Source organism: Dama dama, chromosome 19 (genome assembly GCF_033118175.1).
Source record: "Dama dama isolate Ldn47 chromosome 19, ASM3311817v1, whole genome shotgun sequence".
In the NCBI taxonomy this organism is placed as follows: Eukaryota; Metazoa; Chordata; class Mammalia; order Artiodactyla; family Cervidae; genus Dama; species Dama dama.
Genome location: NC_083699.1, coordinates 54,541,614 through 54,560,952, shown reverse-complemented (window position 1 = coordinate 54,560,952; position 19,339 = coordinate 54,541,614). Strand labels below are relative to the sequence as shown.

The 19,339-nt window shown below is 46.2% G+C and overlaps 1 protein-coding gene across 1 annotated transcript in view; it reads left to right on the top strand.

Annotated features, from left to right (window-relative positions):
• Nucleotides 1–1,439: 1,439 nt before the first annotated feature.
• The window catches only part of ARHGAP31 (Rho GTPase activating protein 31), a 121,435-nt gene continuing 103,535 nt past the window's right edge, over nt 1,440–19,339 (top strand). The window contains exon 1 of the mRNA XM_061167102.1: nt 1,440–1,660. Within this exon, the coding sequence (XP_061023085.1) occupies nt 1,561–1,660 (100 nt within the window). The 5' untranslated portion in view covers nt 1,440–1,560. The remainder of the gene's footprint in view (nt 1,661–19,339) is intronic.

The window sequence follows — 19,339 nt, the reverse complement described above, 5'->3', positions numbered from 1 at the left end:
TAAAGTTTTTCCAGCCTTCTGAGCTGTATGAATGTCCCTACCCTTCAAGTCTATATATGGGTTTGAATTTACACAGGAAGTCTAATCTAATCCTCAGATGGTTAAATAATAAGAATTTGAGTGCTTACTGTGTGCTGAGTACACAGAAGTCAAAGAATTTCAAATTAAATACAGAAGAAAACACATGCCCTCCTGAAACCGTGAGACAAATTATGAAATAACCTGGGAGACTGCTTTCTCCATATTAGGTTAGAATATCTGAGTCACCTTAAATCCGAGACTACCCCCCAAAATCACTTCCATTTAGCAAACTTTGCAATAACGTGTGTGTGTGTGTGTGTGTGTGTGTGTGTGTGTGGTATGCTTGATTCTCTAACCAGAAATCTGATTTCCTCAGCAGTGGTTGCAAAGCGACGGCATCCATTCCTCCCTCCGCTTGGGAGGGACTTAGCTGGGTTGGGGGTACCTGGGCGCCGGCAGAGGAGGGTGGGAGTGGCAGGCGGAAACCCGCTTTCCGTCAGGTTTCTCCGCTGGAATCCCTGTCTTTGTTTCTGTCATTACTCTTTAAGTGTTTATGTAGGAGGAGACAGGCACCGAAATAGAAAGTGTCAAAGAGATGATGACAGTGAAGATAAAAACAAGGCAGGACATTTTTTTCAGTCCCACCTAGCCCCTTCCAACCAGAAAGCCAGCGCGCCTCCTCTGGCGTCTTCAAAGAGCCGTCGGTGGGGCAGGAAGCGGGCGGTTCGGGCTGCGGGTGCTCCTAGGAGCGCGGCGATTTCCTCCGAGCCGCCCAGTTATCTCCAGAGCCGCCGAGCAGCTCTCCTAAGAGCGCGTTCTCTCCCCCACCCGGTCCTCCTCAACCCACCCACCTACTTCCTCCGGCTCCATACACACACCAGAGCGGAGCTGCCAAAAATTTCCACCCTCCGCCCCCCTCCCTAGCTAACTTCCTTCCAGCATTTCCTGAGCTGGATGATCCTAGGATTTGTAAGACAGGAAAAAAGGAAGGCGTGAGGGCGGGCGAGAGAGACAGGATGCTGGATTTTCGTCCTCCCCACGCCGTCTGAAGACTGGACAGCGCGCGCCGGGCGGAGGACCCACGGCAGCCCCCCCGGGCGGTCTCCGCGCCCCTCGCCGCCGCCGGCTGCCCTGCGCTCTCGGCCACTCCCCGGGCTTCGAGAAGGCGGACTCCGGAGAGCTCGCCCTCCCTCCGAAGGGGAGGAAAACACCCGAAGAAGACACCGCGGGAGGCCGTGAAAGTCCCGGGGACTCCAAGTGGGGAAGTGGCACTCCCAGCGCGCCGGCCCGCCGCCGCTGCCAGCTCCGCACGGCCTGCGGCACCGCGGCCCTGGAGGAGCGCGCCGTGGAGTTCAGGCTCCGCGCCCCGCGGGCTCCATGCGCGCTGCCCCGGGGCCCAGGCTCGCCCCCACGCCCCTGCGGCCCCCCAGCGCCGCGCCGCAGCCGCTGATCTAACCTCCCCCCGGAGACCATCGTAGGCGCGGTGCCAAGCAGAGAGGGGAGGGCGAGACGGGGGGGCAACCTCTTTGGGACTAACTCATGAAGAACAAGGGTGCCAAGCAGAAGCTGAAACGAAAGGGAGCCGCCAGCGCCTTCGGCTGTGACCTGACGGAGTATCTGGAGAGCTCGGGACAGGATGGTAAAGTGCCTTCTCCCCACCCCCCACCCCCCACCGCTTCTTTTTGTTTCAGAGCGAGAGAGAGGGAGACTCTCGCAGGGCGTGTTGCATTCAGTTCACAAGTTAATGTATTCCAGGCCTGTGCGCTCGTGGTACTTTTTTTAAACAAAAAACATATATGATCTTAAGGTGCATAACGCTGCCACCCCGACGTGCAGAGGTTATGTCACTCCTTCCGTTTGTGTCACACTAGCCGTTAATGGGCGGTGCTGCCACACGTCTGACCGGCTGCTCTGGAGGGTGGGGGGTGAGGGCGCGAGAGGTCCCGCTCCCAACTTTGGATGTTGGAGGGGAAGGATGAGGGCTGGACCTGAAGGATGCTGTTCAGTGGGCTTCTCTGGGCACGTAATTATGACCGCCTTAGGTGTCCCTCCAGGGCTCTCCAATTTCGTCCGCTCACATCTTTTTTTATTAATGTGCTGGAAGGCAGGGGGTGCGGTGGATCCTGGCTGGGGGAGTGGTTGCACAAACATTTTCTGAATTTCTGAACTGATGCCAAATATATAGTACATCCCTCCCTCCCCCTTTCCAACCCTTCAGACCCTTTACCTCCTCTGGGCTTTCAGAGGAGCATTTGGTGTGTCAGACAAGAAGAGTGTTGTGAAAAGGTCAGAGGGCCTTGATTTTAAAATAGTTTAGGGCATGTAAGTGAATAGGAGAGTCGCTCTGTTTTCAAGGTCAGATTGGAGAAAAGGGAATCCTCCAGAGTAGAGACAATTTAAACATTTGTTGGGGGGAGGGTGAAAGAAAACAATCTAGAACAGAGTAATGGCATTTGAGGTTAGAAGTTTTTAATCATAGGAAAGTTGGGGAAATTGAGCATTAAATGACTCCTTTTGTAAGGTTGACTGGCCCTGCATTTATCCATGACAAAAAGGCCTTGTCTTCAGAAACTTCAGTAAGAAGAAATCACTATATGCGCCTTCTGTTTATACATAGATAGATACAACAAAGGGGGGGAACTGAAGGGCTAGCTGGGCAGAATAATTCTGCCTCCAGGAAAGGAATCTCAAAAACTATTTGATTAGCTCATATCAAATGTGCATCTCAAAAACAGAGCAGTGCTTTTGTTTCTATTTCTTTTTTTTTTTTAAAGACTCAGCACCACCTTGTAATTTGCAGTGGTGTGATATTCCTGTGGTATTCTTGAGTTCAGAGGCTGCCGTGTCTTTAGGACAAATGAATGGCTTAGTATTTTACAGCTTGAGAGACCACAGGTTTCAAAACTGCCTCTTTTAAAACTGGGACACAACTGAGTCAATTCATTTAATCCCATCCAGCAATCTAGAGAGGTAGATTTGAAATAACATCCTTGAATTGATTTTTTTTTTTTTTTTTTTTTGAGAACTCCAAGTATGCATCTTAACCACTACCATCAGGCATTCAGAATGAAATGTTTTCCTCCACCTGTTTTTTAGCAAGGGGGCTTCAGGGTCTTGTCCGGGTTCACTTATGAATGTTCCCACCAAGTGGATGTTAAACTCTGGGCCCTCGTCCAAAGCTGAGAGGTACATGGAGGTACTTCTTAGCCCTGCCCTTTTCTGACCATGTCACAGATCCTAGGATGAGGAAAGAATCCCAGGGTTCTGTGAAAACACCTCAAAGGCAGCCTTAAACAGTTCCTCTTTCACCTGATTTATATTTTGAGTTTTTATATATGTTTTGTATGGGGGAAAAAAAAAAAAGAGGGGGATACTGCTTAAAGAAAAAAAAAATGTTAAAACCAGTACCCAATGCATCCTGCCCTGGGGAGAAGGGGGGAAGTCCAGAGAGGTAAACTGACCTGCCTAAGGTCATACAGTCAATCATGAAGGAAGCAGAGGTCTCTGGCCCACTTGGCTCCTTTCCCCTCCTTGGCTTCCTTGTCTAGGCCAACATTCTCCTCTAATGATTTTTTTTCCCCCCTAAATTGAAAGCAGACGGTCCTGCCCCAGAATCAGCAAGCTTTCGAGGCTGACATACCTGAATAAAGTTCAGCTTTGAAAGAGAAGGAAACTGACCCGCTTAATGACCCACCTTAATTGTGCCACGTAGGAATTAGGCTTGCCTAATAGGCGCTTACGTAAAATGAGAATAATTAGGATTTCTTCTCTCTCATATCTAGAACTAGTTAGGCAGTTGTCTCATTTTCTTTAGAGGGTAGCATCAATAAATAGCATTAAGGCTAATGGTTTTCTCTAAAACAATGTGTCCTCCTCATGACTGTTCCAAAACATGCATTGATCTGCCCCCAGGGAGGAAAAACTGACTTAGGCAGTGCTCCTTTGCCCATGACCTTGGAAGTTCAGCCCAGAATGCTGAGGGTGACAAGTAACTAGGATCTAGAAGGCTGTCACAAAACTAACATTGTGCGTGCTAAATCACTTCAGTCATATCAGACTCTGTGCGAACCAGTGGTCAGTAGCCCGCCAGGCTCCTCGGTCCATGGGATTCTTCAGGTAAGAATACTGGAGTGGGTTGCCATTCTCTCCTCCAGAGGTTCTTCCCAACCCAGGAATCGAACCCCAGTCTCCTGTCTCTTGCATTGTCAGGCGGGTTCTTTAGCACTAGTGCCACCTGGGAGCCCCAAGACTAATATCACAGTTCCTCAAACTTTGGAGTTCAAGGATGGAATGAGACAGAAAAAAATGGATTCAGGTCTGGTTGCACAGGGCAGAAGGAAAGAACAGAGATGTGGGGGATCCAAGAAAACCCCTGTGTCGGTGGGAGAGGGAGGGAAATGTCTGAGCTGGGGTATAAGACAAAGCTGGTTGGTGACAATTAAATGTTCTCAGGTCACCTGAACATGGGGAATTTACACCCCTGGACTGAGCACAGAGGAAAAATGTCATTCACGTCTGCAATTTGCTGTAGCTGAGTCCTGCTGCATCCAGTTAAACAAATCTGATGGGGCAAGATGTTTAGGTGACATATAGGTGTTCATCTTTGAGCAGGATGCTCAAGATGCTTGGGGCCAGTTTCGTCTTTAATCTTTAGGACGCTGATGAAAAACAGAAACCTTTTCTTAGAAAACACTCACAGAGACACACACACACACACCATATCCTGTGTACAGTTTCTGTGGGCATCCACGCAGATGCCGGGTTCAGATCTTGCTGTTGACCGTCCCCAGCTGCAGACAGAGCTGATGCAAATGACCAATTTCCCCCTTTTGCTTCTGTGGCCACTTTTCTCCAGCCTGGTGAGAACACCCAAGAATGGGATGAAGTTGCTCCTGGCCAACCTGGCCAGCTTTTCTCTCACCTCCCCTCCAGCACAGTGGCTGCTGCTCCAACCCCCAGCTCTCCCCTGGGAAACAGATAACTTTCTCTTCCTGTCTGGAATAGAGGGAGAAGATCATCCCTTCCTCACTGCTGATGCTGAAAATAGTAGTTTTATTTTTCTTCTTTTTGACCACTGACTAAGAAGACCCTTGCTTGCAGCTATGTCATGAAAACCCCAGCATCGTATCGCCTGCAGTTGGGAGGCTGTGGGTGAAGCCTTGTGAGACCAGCACGCATCCAAGAGCATTTCCTACCTCTCCCCTCTGGGCCGAGTGCCTTGGGTCTTCTCACAGTGCCTGGAAATGCTGTGGCCAGGAGTCAAGGGACCAGGAAGAGAGCATTACAGGAAAGCTGTCTTCTGCCACTATGCTGGTCACACTCTCAGAGCTGAGGGCTTCCTCACCCTACCCAACAATCTCTGTCCTCTGACTCACTCCTGGGTAACCACTGTCGGGGTGGTGGTTTGCCATGATGGCAGCACAATGGAACTATTTGGGGAGCATTAAGAGAAGTTGATGTCTGGGCCTTCTCTCAGAACAATTAAATCAGAATCTCTTGGTGCATGGGTATGTTTTAAAAGCTTCCTAGATGATTCTTATGCAGGAAAAGTTGAGAACCACTGCTTATAGTGCAGGGATTTACAGATCATTTACTCTTTGATAAGCAGCCTTGACTATTCAGAAGGTGCCCTCTGAGTGTTTGATAAGAACATTGTTCATGAAGGTTTTTTGAGTTCTTATCACGTTGAAAAAGAATATGTACTGATTTAATGGATGTGAGTTTGAGCAAACTCCAGGAGATAGTGAAAGACAGGGAAGCCTGGTGTGCTGCAGTCCATGGGTTGCAAAGAGTCGGGCACAACTTAATGACTAAACAACAACAATATGTATGTGTGTGTATTTGAGGAATTCTAGAAGGTTCATAATGAATAAATCAACACCCATTATGAAATAAAATTTTCAAGCTTGATGAAAGTAAGATGGCCCTAGTATCTCAAAGAACAAGGATAAGGCAACAAGAACTTGGAGGTGTAGTTATTCTAAGTGTACTTCTTAGGCTAAGTCATTCTCTTACTTTGTTCATTCATTTATTTGACAAATAGCTATAAGGTGCTGTAGAGGTATGGTGGAAGAGAAAAACAGGCACCCCAGACTCAAGAAATTTACAGTCTAAGGGATGTGAACAAACTTTCGGAAACCAGTGGCTCAATTTAACTTTGAAGTTAGTTGTTATAACTGAAGGAGAAAATGCAAAAGCTCTTATCTTTGATTAAACAGACAAGAAACCCAAACATAAACAGGACAAAGTCTGAGCAAGGAAGGTGAATGTTTTTCTGTTCACTAGAAGATTTAACACTGAATGGAAAACCAGGGCAAGGGAATTCCATTGGCTTAGTGGTTTCCTTCCCAGCGTCTTGCCTGGCACATCATTATCACACCTTCCCTAGCTAACTGTCCATCCTTTGGGTCTCAGCTGCTTCTGGAAACCTTCCTTGATCCTCCCAAGTCAGGTGCCCCCTGCTGGGGGCTTCCATTAGGAGTTCTGGAAGCATGCTGCCTGGAGCAGAATCCAGACTTTGCCTGTTCCCAGCTGAGTGACTGTGGAGCAGGCTACTTACCCTCTCTGGTTCTTCCTTTCCTCGTTTGTGAAATGGGGAGAAGGGGACTGACGTGAAGAGAAATGAGTTACTACGAGCAAAGCACATAGAAGAGGGCATGCATAATAAGGTAAGCTCTAAATGTAGCTTCCCTGGTGGCTCAGTGTAGAGAATCTGCCTGCCAATGCAGGAGACTCAGGTTCGATTCCTGGGTCGGGATGATACCATGGAGAAGGAAATGGCAACCCACACCAGTATTCTTGCCTGGGAAATCCCGTGAACAAAGGAGCCTGGCAGGCTGCAATCCATGATGCGACTGAGCAACTAAACAACAACAACAACAAATGTAGCTATTGTCATCATAACATTCTGGATGTGCCCTAAAATAACCACATATTATCTATGCCATGACCAAATGAATGCATGAGGGCTCCCATGAAACGAATAAATGATATGGCCTGGTAAAGAATCCGCCCGCAATTCAGGAGACCCCGGTTCGATTCCTGGGTCGGGAAGATCCACTGGAAAAGGGATAGGCTACCCACTCCAGTATTCTGGCCTAGAGAATTCCATGGACTCTATAGTTCATGGGGCTGCAAAGAGTTGGACACGACTGAGCGACTTTCACTTCACTTTCAGATGGGTTAATTAATTACCAAGAGGGACAGGAAGCAGATTGGTTGCCCCACTAAGCGGAGTTCACAGAGGGATTTCCCAGCGCCACTGGGAGTAGAGTGTCAATAGACAGTGGCGGGGGAGCAAAACGTCAACCTGAAACTATAGGGCCCTGAGAAATATCTGAGAAAGATACCCTGTCACTTCCGGACCTGCAGGGAACTGAAAGAGAAGTCCAGTCCTGGAGGTGGAGCTTGTGGAGACAGAACAGCCACCTCCTGGGCTTGTGTTTGGAGAGGCATCCCCAAATCTGGGCTCTCACAGTGAAACAGGAAGAACTAAAAGAGGAGAATTAAGGCTTTTAAACCTGAAGCAAACTAACTGACAGCGTGAAGCCAAACTGTAAGTAACTCTGTATGGTCTGGATGTGGCAAACAACCCACCCAGAGGATGGAAACAGCCATTCCACCTACGCACATCCCTCCCTCCAGCCCACTCTCCAGACCTCTGCCAAGAGCCCCTTGACCACAGGCATAGCCTTGCCCTTCCTCCACCCCATCACCACTGGCAGCTGCCTAGATGTCTTCTAACCCCAGGCCTTTAGACAGCTAAGGAAACCCTTGGTCCTGTTGTCCCAGACCTGCCCGGGAGCCCAGTGGACCATCTGCTGGGGCAGAGGGAAACAGGTTGAAACTAGAAACACATTTTCCCTTAGATGATGCTGTGGGTGGTGGATTATCTCCCCAGTGCCATTAGAGCTGTGGTTTTTGATGCATTCTTTTTCTTTACCCCCTTAGTCCATTAGGCATCTGTGGGCTAGCCTGGAAACTTTCTTCTGTGGGAGTGGGGCCTGGGGAAAAACACATAAATTCCAGAAGCTGAGCGACCAAGGCAGTTCTGAATCACTTGTTGAGGACGAGTTGTCCCCAGGAGTCACCTCACTGCAGAAAGTTTCCTGGGATTTTGTGGCAGAGGGTGCAAGAGGAGGACAGGGCTCAGAGGCCCAGGACTCCGTCTGGGGATGAGAGGTGATGCCCAACTCCTCTTCATTAGATATTGCAGGTAAAAATGTCTGGAACAAAGTATCGATAGACCCTCAGGTTGGGACTTCCTGGTGCTTCCTCCAGAGCAGGCTGCTCAGGGTGAGTTGTACCCCATCCCTGGTCTCAGGACTGCACTTCCCTCTGTGTGGTTCCTTCACACCAGTCTTGAGGCCCAGGAACATGGCTATGCTCGCTCCTTTGGTTTTCTGTTTTGTTTTCTTTTTTGCTTATTGCTTTCCCTGTATTGAAGCCAAGGTGGCATTTTCTCTCCAACTCGTCATCACACTTCTAGTTAATTTTCTTTTTACTTGGCGGGTGCATGTCCCACCTGATCTTCTGTTTCTTTTTTATGCTCCTACAACTGTCATGTGTCAGGTTAATGGGTTTTGGTGTTTCTCCCTCAAAGGACCATCCTTGAGTCCTAATTGAGGTGGGGCCACAGCCTGATGGAACTTTAGGCCGTCTAGATCGCACCCCCGCCCTTGTCCCTCTAATCTGTGCCGCCGCCCCACCCCCCCCACCCCCGACCCGATGCAATTTTAGGTCAGGCTTAAAATAAAGGACCCCTGAGGAAACATGCTGATTTCAATTCAGAAGAGAATAGATACTGGTGCTGGGTTGTTAAGAGCAGCTTTTTGATGGAGAAAGATGAGAATGTTAGGATACTAAAGGGAGGAGGAGAAAGGAGAGAAGGAACCCGAAAATGAATGCTGGGCCCCAAATCACAGCTACTTGTTATTTTTATTAGTAGAATTACAATCTGCATTGTTTGTTTACTATGTGCAAGTCACTTGATACATACAAAGTAATATTTTCAAAATCTGTACGAATTCGGACATTTTCCCCCTTTTTATAGAGGAGAAAACTGAGATCCGAGAGGTTAAATCACTTGCCAAGATTATTGAAATAAGAAAAGCAGAATTTAAATCAAGATCTATCTGACTCCTAAAGCCACGCATGGTCTTAGACACAAACACAATTTCCCAAAATAGCAGATTTCATAATTTGACATTTATGTCATAGTTTTGTCCAAAAAAAAAAAAAAACCTGCGAAAAGTGGCCTTTTCTCCCTTGCATTGTTCTTCCCCCAGCCTAGGTCTGGAATAGTAATAATAACGACTAACGTTTGCACAGCACTTCACCCCTACCTACTTGCTTTCAAGTCCAGCCAGGCCCCACCTTTTCCTCCCAGGCCCCTCCCTGACCACTGCAGCCACAGTCCTCCTTCCTTCTTGGAACAGCCCTTGCCTGAGACTCAGAGGCACCCAATTTAGTCCTAATTCTCGTTACCCTGTTTTCTCGCTGGCTTTGTGTTTACAAGTGGCCGTGAGCTCTGCTAAAGGTGGGGCCTCGGGCAGCTCATGCAGACTGAGGAGCTCGCTGGCCTCCCCCAGGCCAGCACGCCGCTGATGATTGGTTTCCTCCTCAGGAAGCTGGAGGGAGAGCCCTTCTAGGAAGCTCAGGACCTGGGCCATGCCTGCTGTGCTGGAATATCAGGAATCCAAGACTGTCCAAGGTTCCCCACAAGGGCGCAAAGCCCCTTGCAAATAGAAACAGACCCAGGCTTTGTGCAGGGCACCTCGGAAACACCACCTTTCCCTAATGCCTTGCCAGTCACTCACTGATATGAACCACCTACTTGGTGGGGTCTCAGAACCAACTGAGTTTGTGGGATCGAGTCTCAGGCACTCTTTGTTCTAGTTCAAGTGTGGTTGATGCATACCAGACCTTGGGGCCATGCCCATGACCTGATGCTGGCCAGTATGATGCCCATGACCAACTTGCCTCTGAGGGCTCCTCACCACTACCCCCAGAGGGAGAGGGGGGACGGTCACCCTCCCCAAAAGCAGCTTATACCAGCCCTTGCTGTTACAGACAGCAGAAAACTGTTTGACATATAAAGCAGCAGTCTGGCAGACTACAAATCTGCAGCTTTCAAAAATTGAGCTAATTTGTGTAATTACGCATATTTCTTTCCCTAGCTCTTTTCATGTTTTTATTCAGAAGCCCTCTTATATGGGGCTTTCAATTCAATGCAACAAATATTTAATGGGACTCTAATATGCTGGACGCTCTGGGGTTCACAAAGATGGTCTCAAGTTGCTGTCAGCCTAGTGGGTTGTATAAGATGGGGAAACAACCGAGTATGGAGGATGTAAAGAACAGACTTTTGGACTCAATGGGATGTGATTTGAGAGAATAGCATTGAAACATGTATATTATGATATGTAAAATAGATGACCAGTCCAAGTTCGATGCATGAAGCAAGGCAGCCAAAGCTGGTGCTCTGGGAGAACGCAGAAGGGTGGGGAGGGTGGTGGGAGGGGGGTTCAGGATGGGGGGACATGTGTATACCTGTGGCTGATTCATATTGACGTATTGTAAAGTAATTATCACAATATTGTAAAGTACTTATCCTCCAATTAAAATAAATTTAAAAAATTTTTACCAAAATAAAACATACTGAAAATGAAATGAGAGCTCTATAGAAAGTGCAAGAGGAGATGTTAACATGCGAGGCAGCTGAGTGAAAGAAAACTATGAGTGGGTTGTTTGTAAGGGGGGAAAAAAATCAATAAAACAATAAACATCATCTGACCCCTGAGGAATGACGGAGATGTGGGGAGATAGAGCGGTTGGTTTCTGTAGACAGGAAACCACATGGTTTTGCCTGATACTTGTAATTGGTCACACCCTCCTGAGCCCTGGGGGAGAAGATGCTGAAACTGTGGGAAAGGTAGTTGAGAGTGACTTCTAATGGCCAGGGTTGGAAGGGGAGACCCTGGCTGGGGTGTCAAGCTGTCTTCAGTGGCAGTGAGTGATCTACCATCAGGAGAAGGCACTATGGCTGATCACAAGCGTGGCAGCTGGTTTGGCTGTGTCTGTGCCCTGCCCAAGAGCAGGAGAATGGAAAATTCTGTTTAAAGGGAAAACTCATAAAATAATGTTAACTGACCACCCTAATTATGTTTCCTGCTTAATCTAACAATGTGACATAAATGTGCAACCTTAGTCTCTCCCTGCTGTGTGTCAAAGTTCTGTTTTGCCCCCATTTTATCTTCTTATTTTTTGGCTAAGCCATGCACCTCGTGGGATCTCGGTTCCCCAACCAGGGATTGAACCCTGGCCATGGCAGTGAAAGCTTGGAATCCTAACCACTCGGCCCCCAGGAAACTCACCCTCCCCCATTTTATATATGAGGACCAACTCAGAGAAGTGAAGCAACTTGCCTAACATCACCAAGCTAGGAATTGGGAGAACCAGAACTCAAACCACCTCTGTCCGACATTCAATTCCCTTTCCAGGGCTTTGTCTCCTCTGGAACCAAACCGCTGCAGTTATGCTAGCAGTAAATCCGTCTGATATGCAGAGTTCATTTACCCATGCACTGTCAAGGTGATAAGTTCAGTAGGATTTAGTTCGACTTTACTAAAACTGCTGGCATCCCCAGTTTTTCAAAGTCAAACATGTAGGTTCCAAATGGCAGGATTCTAAACAGAGAGCATGCCCTGTTACCATAAGTAGCCCCTTCCACCACTGCTTTCCCATCTGTTTCCTGCATGCTGAGTATTATTGGGAAACAATGATGTCAACTCTTCCATATAAATCTACACCTCCCTGATCGCCCCTCCCCTACAATGCATATTTTTGTTCCTCTTTCTGGCTTTTGTCTTACTGTTCTGTTCTTTAAGACTCACGCTTTTTGGCGTCGATTGTTGGCTTTCTTTTTAATAAGTTTTAGCTATTTAAGCTGCATTGTGGCCTTCAAAGTGCACATGCTTTCTTGGGTCCATATTTGGAAAAGCCTTTGTTTGGCTAACAGCTAGAGTATGGGCCTGTTGTTAGTGAAGAGAAGCCATTTTGCTTTCTGGAAAAGCAAAAGCTGGATGCAGGGCTCTGAATCTGGTTCAGAGCCGAGGGCGCAGACCCCACTCAGGGGCTCTCGGGGGCTGCATTTAGCTGTTGGACCCTGGGCACAGAGCCTGCAGCTGAACATACCCACTGAGTAATCTGTATTCCCTCACCCAAACAAGACTTGGTTTCTTCAGTTCCCCCATTTTTTTTTACTGCCCCTAAAGTCAACTTTGTTTCAGAAGGGAATGGGGGCGCTGGAGGCAGGTGGGAGGGAAGAGTGTGAGTTGTGAATTCTGGGTTCAGGAGTTCTGGACCTCTCTTTTTAAGGCTCTGGCAATGATACTCAAACAGTACCTGGCGTTAAGTTTGACTAAAATTGTAGTGTTTACTTTTAAAGTTTAATTTCATTTAAAATTTAATTAAAATTTTAATCAAAAAGTTTAAAAATATTGGTCAAATTTTAGTGCACTGTTAGGACACTATAAAGAGTGTTAGAGATACTCCTTTAATTCCCGTTTGAGCTCCTTGAAACAAAATAGACTTGTAGCAAAAGTTTCAGATGGGTGTTTGTGTGGGTCCTGCAGTATCTGGGTCTGTGGAGAGCATGTGATTCCTCGGAATGAGTTCTGCAGAGACAGGGCTGCCAGCTGCAAGTGTGCCTGCAGGTCGGTGTTCTGAGGTCAGCCCCTCAGAGACTCTGCTCTTGGAGGTCTGAGACGGGCCCTAGGAATCCACATTTTTGAAGATGAGCTCCAGTTGATTGTGGTATCTTTGGCCTACTGATCTCATTCTGACTAGCTTGTAAAAAGCAGCAGCTAAGTGAAACCACATGATTTTTATTTTTTTCTTGTTACACTTTTTATATTGCCCCAAATTTCAACAGTGAACATGTATTTTTTACTACTTAAATTGAGAGGAAAAATCTTTTAAAACTAGGAAGGGAATGGGGTGTCTTGATTCATTGAATTTTTCATGAAGCCATTTTGTTCTACTCCTTATTTAAAAGAATAATCTTCATAAAGTCTCAGTTTGGTTTCCTGCCTTGATAGATGCAGGCTCATGAAATCAGTTAACCTCTCTGAGAAGCAAAGCATGTAGCAAAGTGGTTAGTGTGTGGCTTTTATGCTGCGAGTCTGCCTTGGTTCAAATCTCAGCTCTACCCCATGCTAGTTTTGTGATTATGGATAGGTTACCAAAACTCTCTGTGCCTCAGGTTTCCTCATCTATAAAATGGGGTTGTGAGAATAAAAGTGCGCATCACACAGGGTCATTGTGAGGATTAAATAGGCTAGTGTACTGCCTGGAATTTAGTTAGCCTTCCGTAAGCATTAACTACAGTTATTTCCTTGATGATTAGAAATCTTAACCTGTTTCAGCCTCATTACTCAGAATGTGGTTCCTGAGTAATGCTATAGACATTCAAGTTGAGAAGGAGCTGAGAACAAATACTCCAAGGCCCCCACATGCCCCTAGGGGCTGCTGCTTCTTTTTTAAAAATTCTATTATATACACATATGGAGAAGGAAATGGCAGCCCACTCAAGTATTCTTGCCTGGGAAATCCCATGCACAGAGGAGCCTGGCGGGCTATAGTCCATGGAGTGGCAGAGTCTGACACAACTTAGTGACCAAATAGCAACAAACAGATATATGGATAATTATTTATTTTCTTTGGTTGAATGCATAAAAATGCTAGTTTTTAAATTCTTATCGGTTGATAAATATTTCTAGAATGAGAATGTGGTAAAATTTCTAAATTGAACATTTCTTTAGTAATCAGAAAAAGAAAACAATTTAAAAACAAAACTGGAAAGAAATAAAATGAGGGTTATGGGTTATGGCAAATGGCTGTAATCATAGTGACAACCCTCTGACCTTCTACTTTTCATCTGTACTTCATTTCTCAGTGCTCCATTTGAAGATGGAAACACAGATGTATACGTCTGATACACAGATGTATATTGAGGAAGGTGATCAGGATGGTAAAGTTTAGATGTTATTACCGCTCATGTCCAACAGGGCTTCCCTGGTAGCTCAGAGAGTAAAGAATCTGCCTGTACTGCAGGAGACCCAGGTTCGATCCCTGGATTGGGAAGATCCCCTGGAGAAGAGAATGGCTACCCACTCCAGTATTCTTACCTGGAGAATTCCATGGACAGAGGAGCCTAGCGGGCTACAGTTCATGGGGTCGAAAAGAGTCAGACACGACTGAGTCTGACTTTCAAGTCCAATAGCTATCATAGTTTCCTAAATTGTCTCCATCTTTGAATAGAAAGAAAATGAGCTCCCTGAAAACTGACTATTCTCTGTTTATCTGTGTGTTAGATGTTTGCAGGGCTGGTTCCTTTCTGGAGGCTCTCAGGAAGACTCTGTTTCCTTAACTTCTCCAGCTTTGAGAGGCTGACTTCATCCTTTAGCTTATGGCCTCTTATCACGTTACCTTTGCTCCCTCTGCTCCATCCTCACCTGGCCTTCTGTCTGATTTCCTGCCTCTCTCTTATAAAGACCTTGTTACTACATCGGATAAACCAGAATAATCTCATCTCAAGATCTTTAGTTTGATCACATCTATTAAAACCCCTTTTGCCATATGAGGCAACATTTACAGATTCCAGGAATGAGGACTTGAACTTCTTTGAGGAACCATTACTCAACTTACCACAATCTTTTATCCCCACAACACATGGTCGGCTCCACAGATGTTAATAATGTGAATGAAGGGAATAGGGTACTGATTGCGAGAATGGAGGGAGAGATGGACATCAGCATTTCTCAGCATTTACCACGCACCAGGCAAAGGGTCAGCTGGGACAAGGGATGAACAGGCATTGTCTGTCCCTTTGGGGCTCACAGTCCCGATGCAGGAGGCGGACACATCCTCTACTGAGTCTCACACAAACCACCGGAGGAAGTGGAGGTCATTAATTCTGACTCAGAGAAGCTAGATCTTCTAAGATGAATGGAATCTAAGTAGTCTCTGCCTGTCCCAGACAGGAGGAACAACATAAGCAAAGGTGTTGAGGTGTAAAACGGTGGCAGGATCAACATTCTGAAAAGAACAAAGAGAACAGGTTGAAGCCTGAGCCACCTACCTGCCAGGATGAGGTTTATAGGAACAAATGGCTTATTCAATAATAAGTTTAAATCTTCCAGGGAAAAAAAGAGTGATAAGGAAAAAAAACAAGTGATAAACAAATGTGCCAGTGTGTAAATTCCAGAATGAGAAAGGAAGAAGAATCTCAAGCCTCACTTAAAGTGTGTGTCCTTTTTGCTGTTTCTGTTGCTGTTGAGAAAAAATTGGGCCCCAGACTAGGAATAAACTTCCTCCAGGTGGAGGAAAAGTGAGGTGCACCAAGCAGCTGTAACTCAGGCTTTCTTAGTTTATATCATCTATTTATTTTCCATCTTGGGAAATTTCACTTCTCTGTCTTGTGGATGATAACCAGAGTGATGTCTAACATTTCAAATCCAAGTTTTATTTGATGTGAAAGTTTTTGTAACATTTGTTCCCACCTGCCTCCTGGTCACACCTCTACTGGATCCCATCTCTTTTTCCTCCAGCTTTCTCTTCATCTTTGTCTTCCCCCAGTGTAGGAAACCACAGAGCAGACAGCAGATCTGTCATTCAAACCAGTTCTACTCCCAGGTGGCATCTTGAGCTTGGCCCCTGAGCTCCCATTCCCTTCCTGGCTGGGTGCCCCGACTCAGAGTGGTGTCTTCTCCCACCCGCCTGGGTCCCTGAATCGGAGACCTAAGCGTCCCTTGGAGGTGGGCCTCCCTGTCTCATGCCCGCCTTGCCCTTGCCAGATTCCCAAACTCCAAGCACTAAAAATATACTTCAGTCTTTGCTTCCCCTGCCAGCCAGCGCTCAAACTGATTTTGTCCCTTGTGACTGAAAAGCAGGGTCCTAGAAGGGAGTAAGACGTGCGTGGTCAGCCGCTGCCTGAGAGGTTCCTCCCAGACTTGTGTTCACCGTGGACTGGGGGCATCTCCATTCTTTCCCTGGGCTAACTCCTCTAGCCGTGCTCTGCCACACCCCGGCTCCTGAGTGGAATGGCAGGAGTCATGAAAAAAAAAAATGCAGGACGCGATTTTCATGAGGAATAAATACCTCACACAGGTGCGAGCTATCCTTTTCTCCTAAAATTAGAAAGATAATTGTTTAAAAAATTCAAATGATGCAGAGATTTATGAAGTACAGAGTCCCTTCCTACATCGTTGCAGTTCCATTCATCAGTTCACAGTCTGGGCTGGGTTCCTCTAGACTAGTTCTGTCTGGAGAACTTTCTCACTGAGGGAAATGTGCTCGGTCTACACTATCCAATATGGCAGCCACTGGCCCCATCTGGCTGTTAGCACGTGAATGTGGCTAGTGCTACCAAGGAACTGAACTTTAGCCACATGTGGCTCATACTACTGTATCAAACAGCACAGAGACCTTTCTTTGTGTACATACCAAAAAATACACACATTGAATGATTCTCTTTGATTATTTTCCCACAAAGTTGCAACATATAGATGTCCTGAAAATGTGCTGTTTTAAACAACAGTAGATCTTGGAGAACTATCCATTTTTGTAATTATAGTTCGATCTCACTCTTTTAAATCACTGCATGGGATTCTGCAGAATGGATGGTTTTTAAAGTTATTTTTTTTGGCTGTGCTGGGTCTTCATTGCTGCACAAGCTTTTCTGTAGTTGCAGCGAACAGGGGCTACTCTCTAGCTGCAGTGTGCCGGCTTCTCATTGTGGGGCTTCTCTTGTTGCAGAGCACAGGCTCTAGGGCATGCAGGTTCAGTAGTTGCGGTTCCTGGGCTCTAAAGCACAGGGTCAATAGTTGTGGCCCACAGGCTTAGTTGCTCCATGGCATGTAGGATCTTCCCAGACCAGGGATTAAACCCATGTCTCCTCCATGTCAGGCAGGTTACTTACCACTGAGCCCCCAGGGAAGCCCTAAAGTTAATTTTTGAAAAAATCAGGTATCATATTTCTGTGGTTCAAAATGTGAAAGTATATAAAGTGAAAGCGAAAGTCGCTTAGTCACATCCAACTCTTTGTGATCCCCACGGACTGTACAGTCCATGGAATTCTCCAGGCCAGAATACTGGAGTGGGTAGCCTTTCCCTTCTCCAGGGGATCTTCTCAACCCAGGGATCAAACTCAGGTCCCCCACATTGCAGGCAGATTCTTTACCAGCTGAGCCACAAAGGAAGCCCAAAAGTATATAAAGGATGTAACAAAAAAAATCTTCCTCCTATTCTTGTCCTCATCCTTTCTGTTTCTCACATGAGAAGCAACTAGTGTTAATTTTCTTGGAAATCTTTCATAGATATTCTGTGCATATATAAGCAAATATACATACTTTTAATAAAATACCATAATTAATTTTTCTAATTTATTTTTTATTGTAGTTCCTTTACAGTCTTGTTAGTTACATATATATATACATTCTTTTAAAATATTCTTTTCCATTATGTTTGTTATAGGATATTGAATACAGTTATTTGTGCTATTCAGTAGAACCTTGTTTTCCATTCTGTATATAAAAACTTACATCTGCTAACCACAACCCCCATGTCCATCTCTCTCCCAACCCTCTCCCCCTTGGCAACCACTAGTCTGCCCTCTATGTCTGTGATTCTGTTTTATAGATGGTTTCGTTTGTGTCATATTTTATGTTCCATTTATAAATACATTAAAATATCATTATTTATTTGACCATTTCTTTATATAGAAATCTCCCTCTTTTTACAAGTTCCTGTAAGGCTTCTCTTACTGTCTAAATACTGATGGATTGATTTAGTATTTATTGAATATGTTGTATGGGCTATGCATCATTTTCATTGACCATTTCTATTATCTATAACTTATTGAATATTAATACTGCTTCCATTTGCTTACGATGAAGGTAGAATTTCCTAGCTCAGTTATTTCTGATTACACTTTAAACTTGTTTTCCAGTCTTCCTGAGGGACGTTGGTTGGTCAGCCCATATTCTTTCGCTTAGGAGTCCAGGCCCCAGGTTAAGGCTGAGGCTGGGAGTAGGGACAGTGAGAAGCTGTTTGCTGGCATATTCATGGTGTCTTGATCACAGTGCTCTGGTCATCAAGCCAAGCTGGCCCAGGCTGCAGAGACCCAGGAGGAGCCAGGTGAAAGGGAGGTAGCAGCCTAAACAGAAGCAGCCTAAAGTTGACCATCTATAGTTTTGCAGAAACTAAGACCAGAGGATATCTTAAAGTAGGATTGAAATTAGTTATGACTATAGATTCTTACAGTGGGCAAAAAGAGAATGTCTTGATGAAAGCTTGTCAACAGTGTCACTCACTAAACCTTTCAGTGACTTCCCAGTGCCCTCCAGACAGACATCAACTCCATAAATACCAGCAGGGTTTACCAGCCCATCACCTCAGACACCTGTGTCCTCTGAGGCCTCAATGGACACCACCTCCCGACCTGAGCAGGTCCCCGGGCCACGTTGTACTTCTCGTGGTTCCTCAGAAGTGCTGTGCACCTCTTCCCTCAGGTGTGTGTGCATGCTCCGCCCTCTGTGTAGCTCCTCTTTTTAGCGCCAGTTCAGTTTTGCCAGCTCTAGCCCATCCTCTGGGGCTCTGCTAGTTGTCTCATCCTCCATGACGCCTCCCTCCTCCCTCTGAGGGGTTCGGTGCCCCTCCCACTTGCTCCCACTGTGCCCTGTACTGCCCAGCACTGTTCTTATCACACTGAGTGTCCCCTCTCACCCCTGCCGTATCCTCGCCTCATTCTAGACTCTAGCTGACCCTGGATCAACTCTGAGGCCGGGAACCATGTCTCCTCGTTCATTATTTTACCTCCAGCCCCTAGCACGATGCTTATCAATGTGTGTTGAATGAGTGGATGGATCAGGGAAAGGCAATGTGTCTTGGGTGCGTGTGCTGATGGGGTGAGGATGGAGGGTGTGTTCCACCTGGGTATTTTGCATGTGTGTACATCTGTCATATGTCTGTGGATCAAAGTGGAGACTGTGGAGGTGGAGGAGGAGTGGCTTGAGCTCTGGTGGAGTTTAGAATCAAGTCTTTGTCAATCAATTTGTCAATGATTTGACAAATGATGTCCTCCGGTTTTCGGCAAGTCATAACACTCACCGAATCTCAGTTTCCTCATCTAAAGACAGGACTGAGAATTTGATGAGATAATATATGCAAAGGTCTTTTAAAATGGAAAACAAATACTGTAATTATCCTGCAGTTTAGACACTGGTGCTCAGAAAGGGCTGATTGGCCCCAAAGGCTG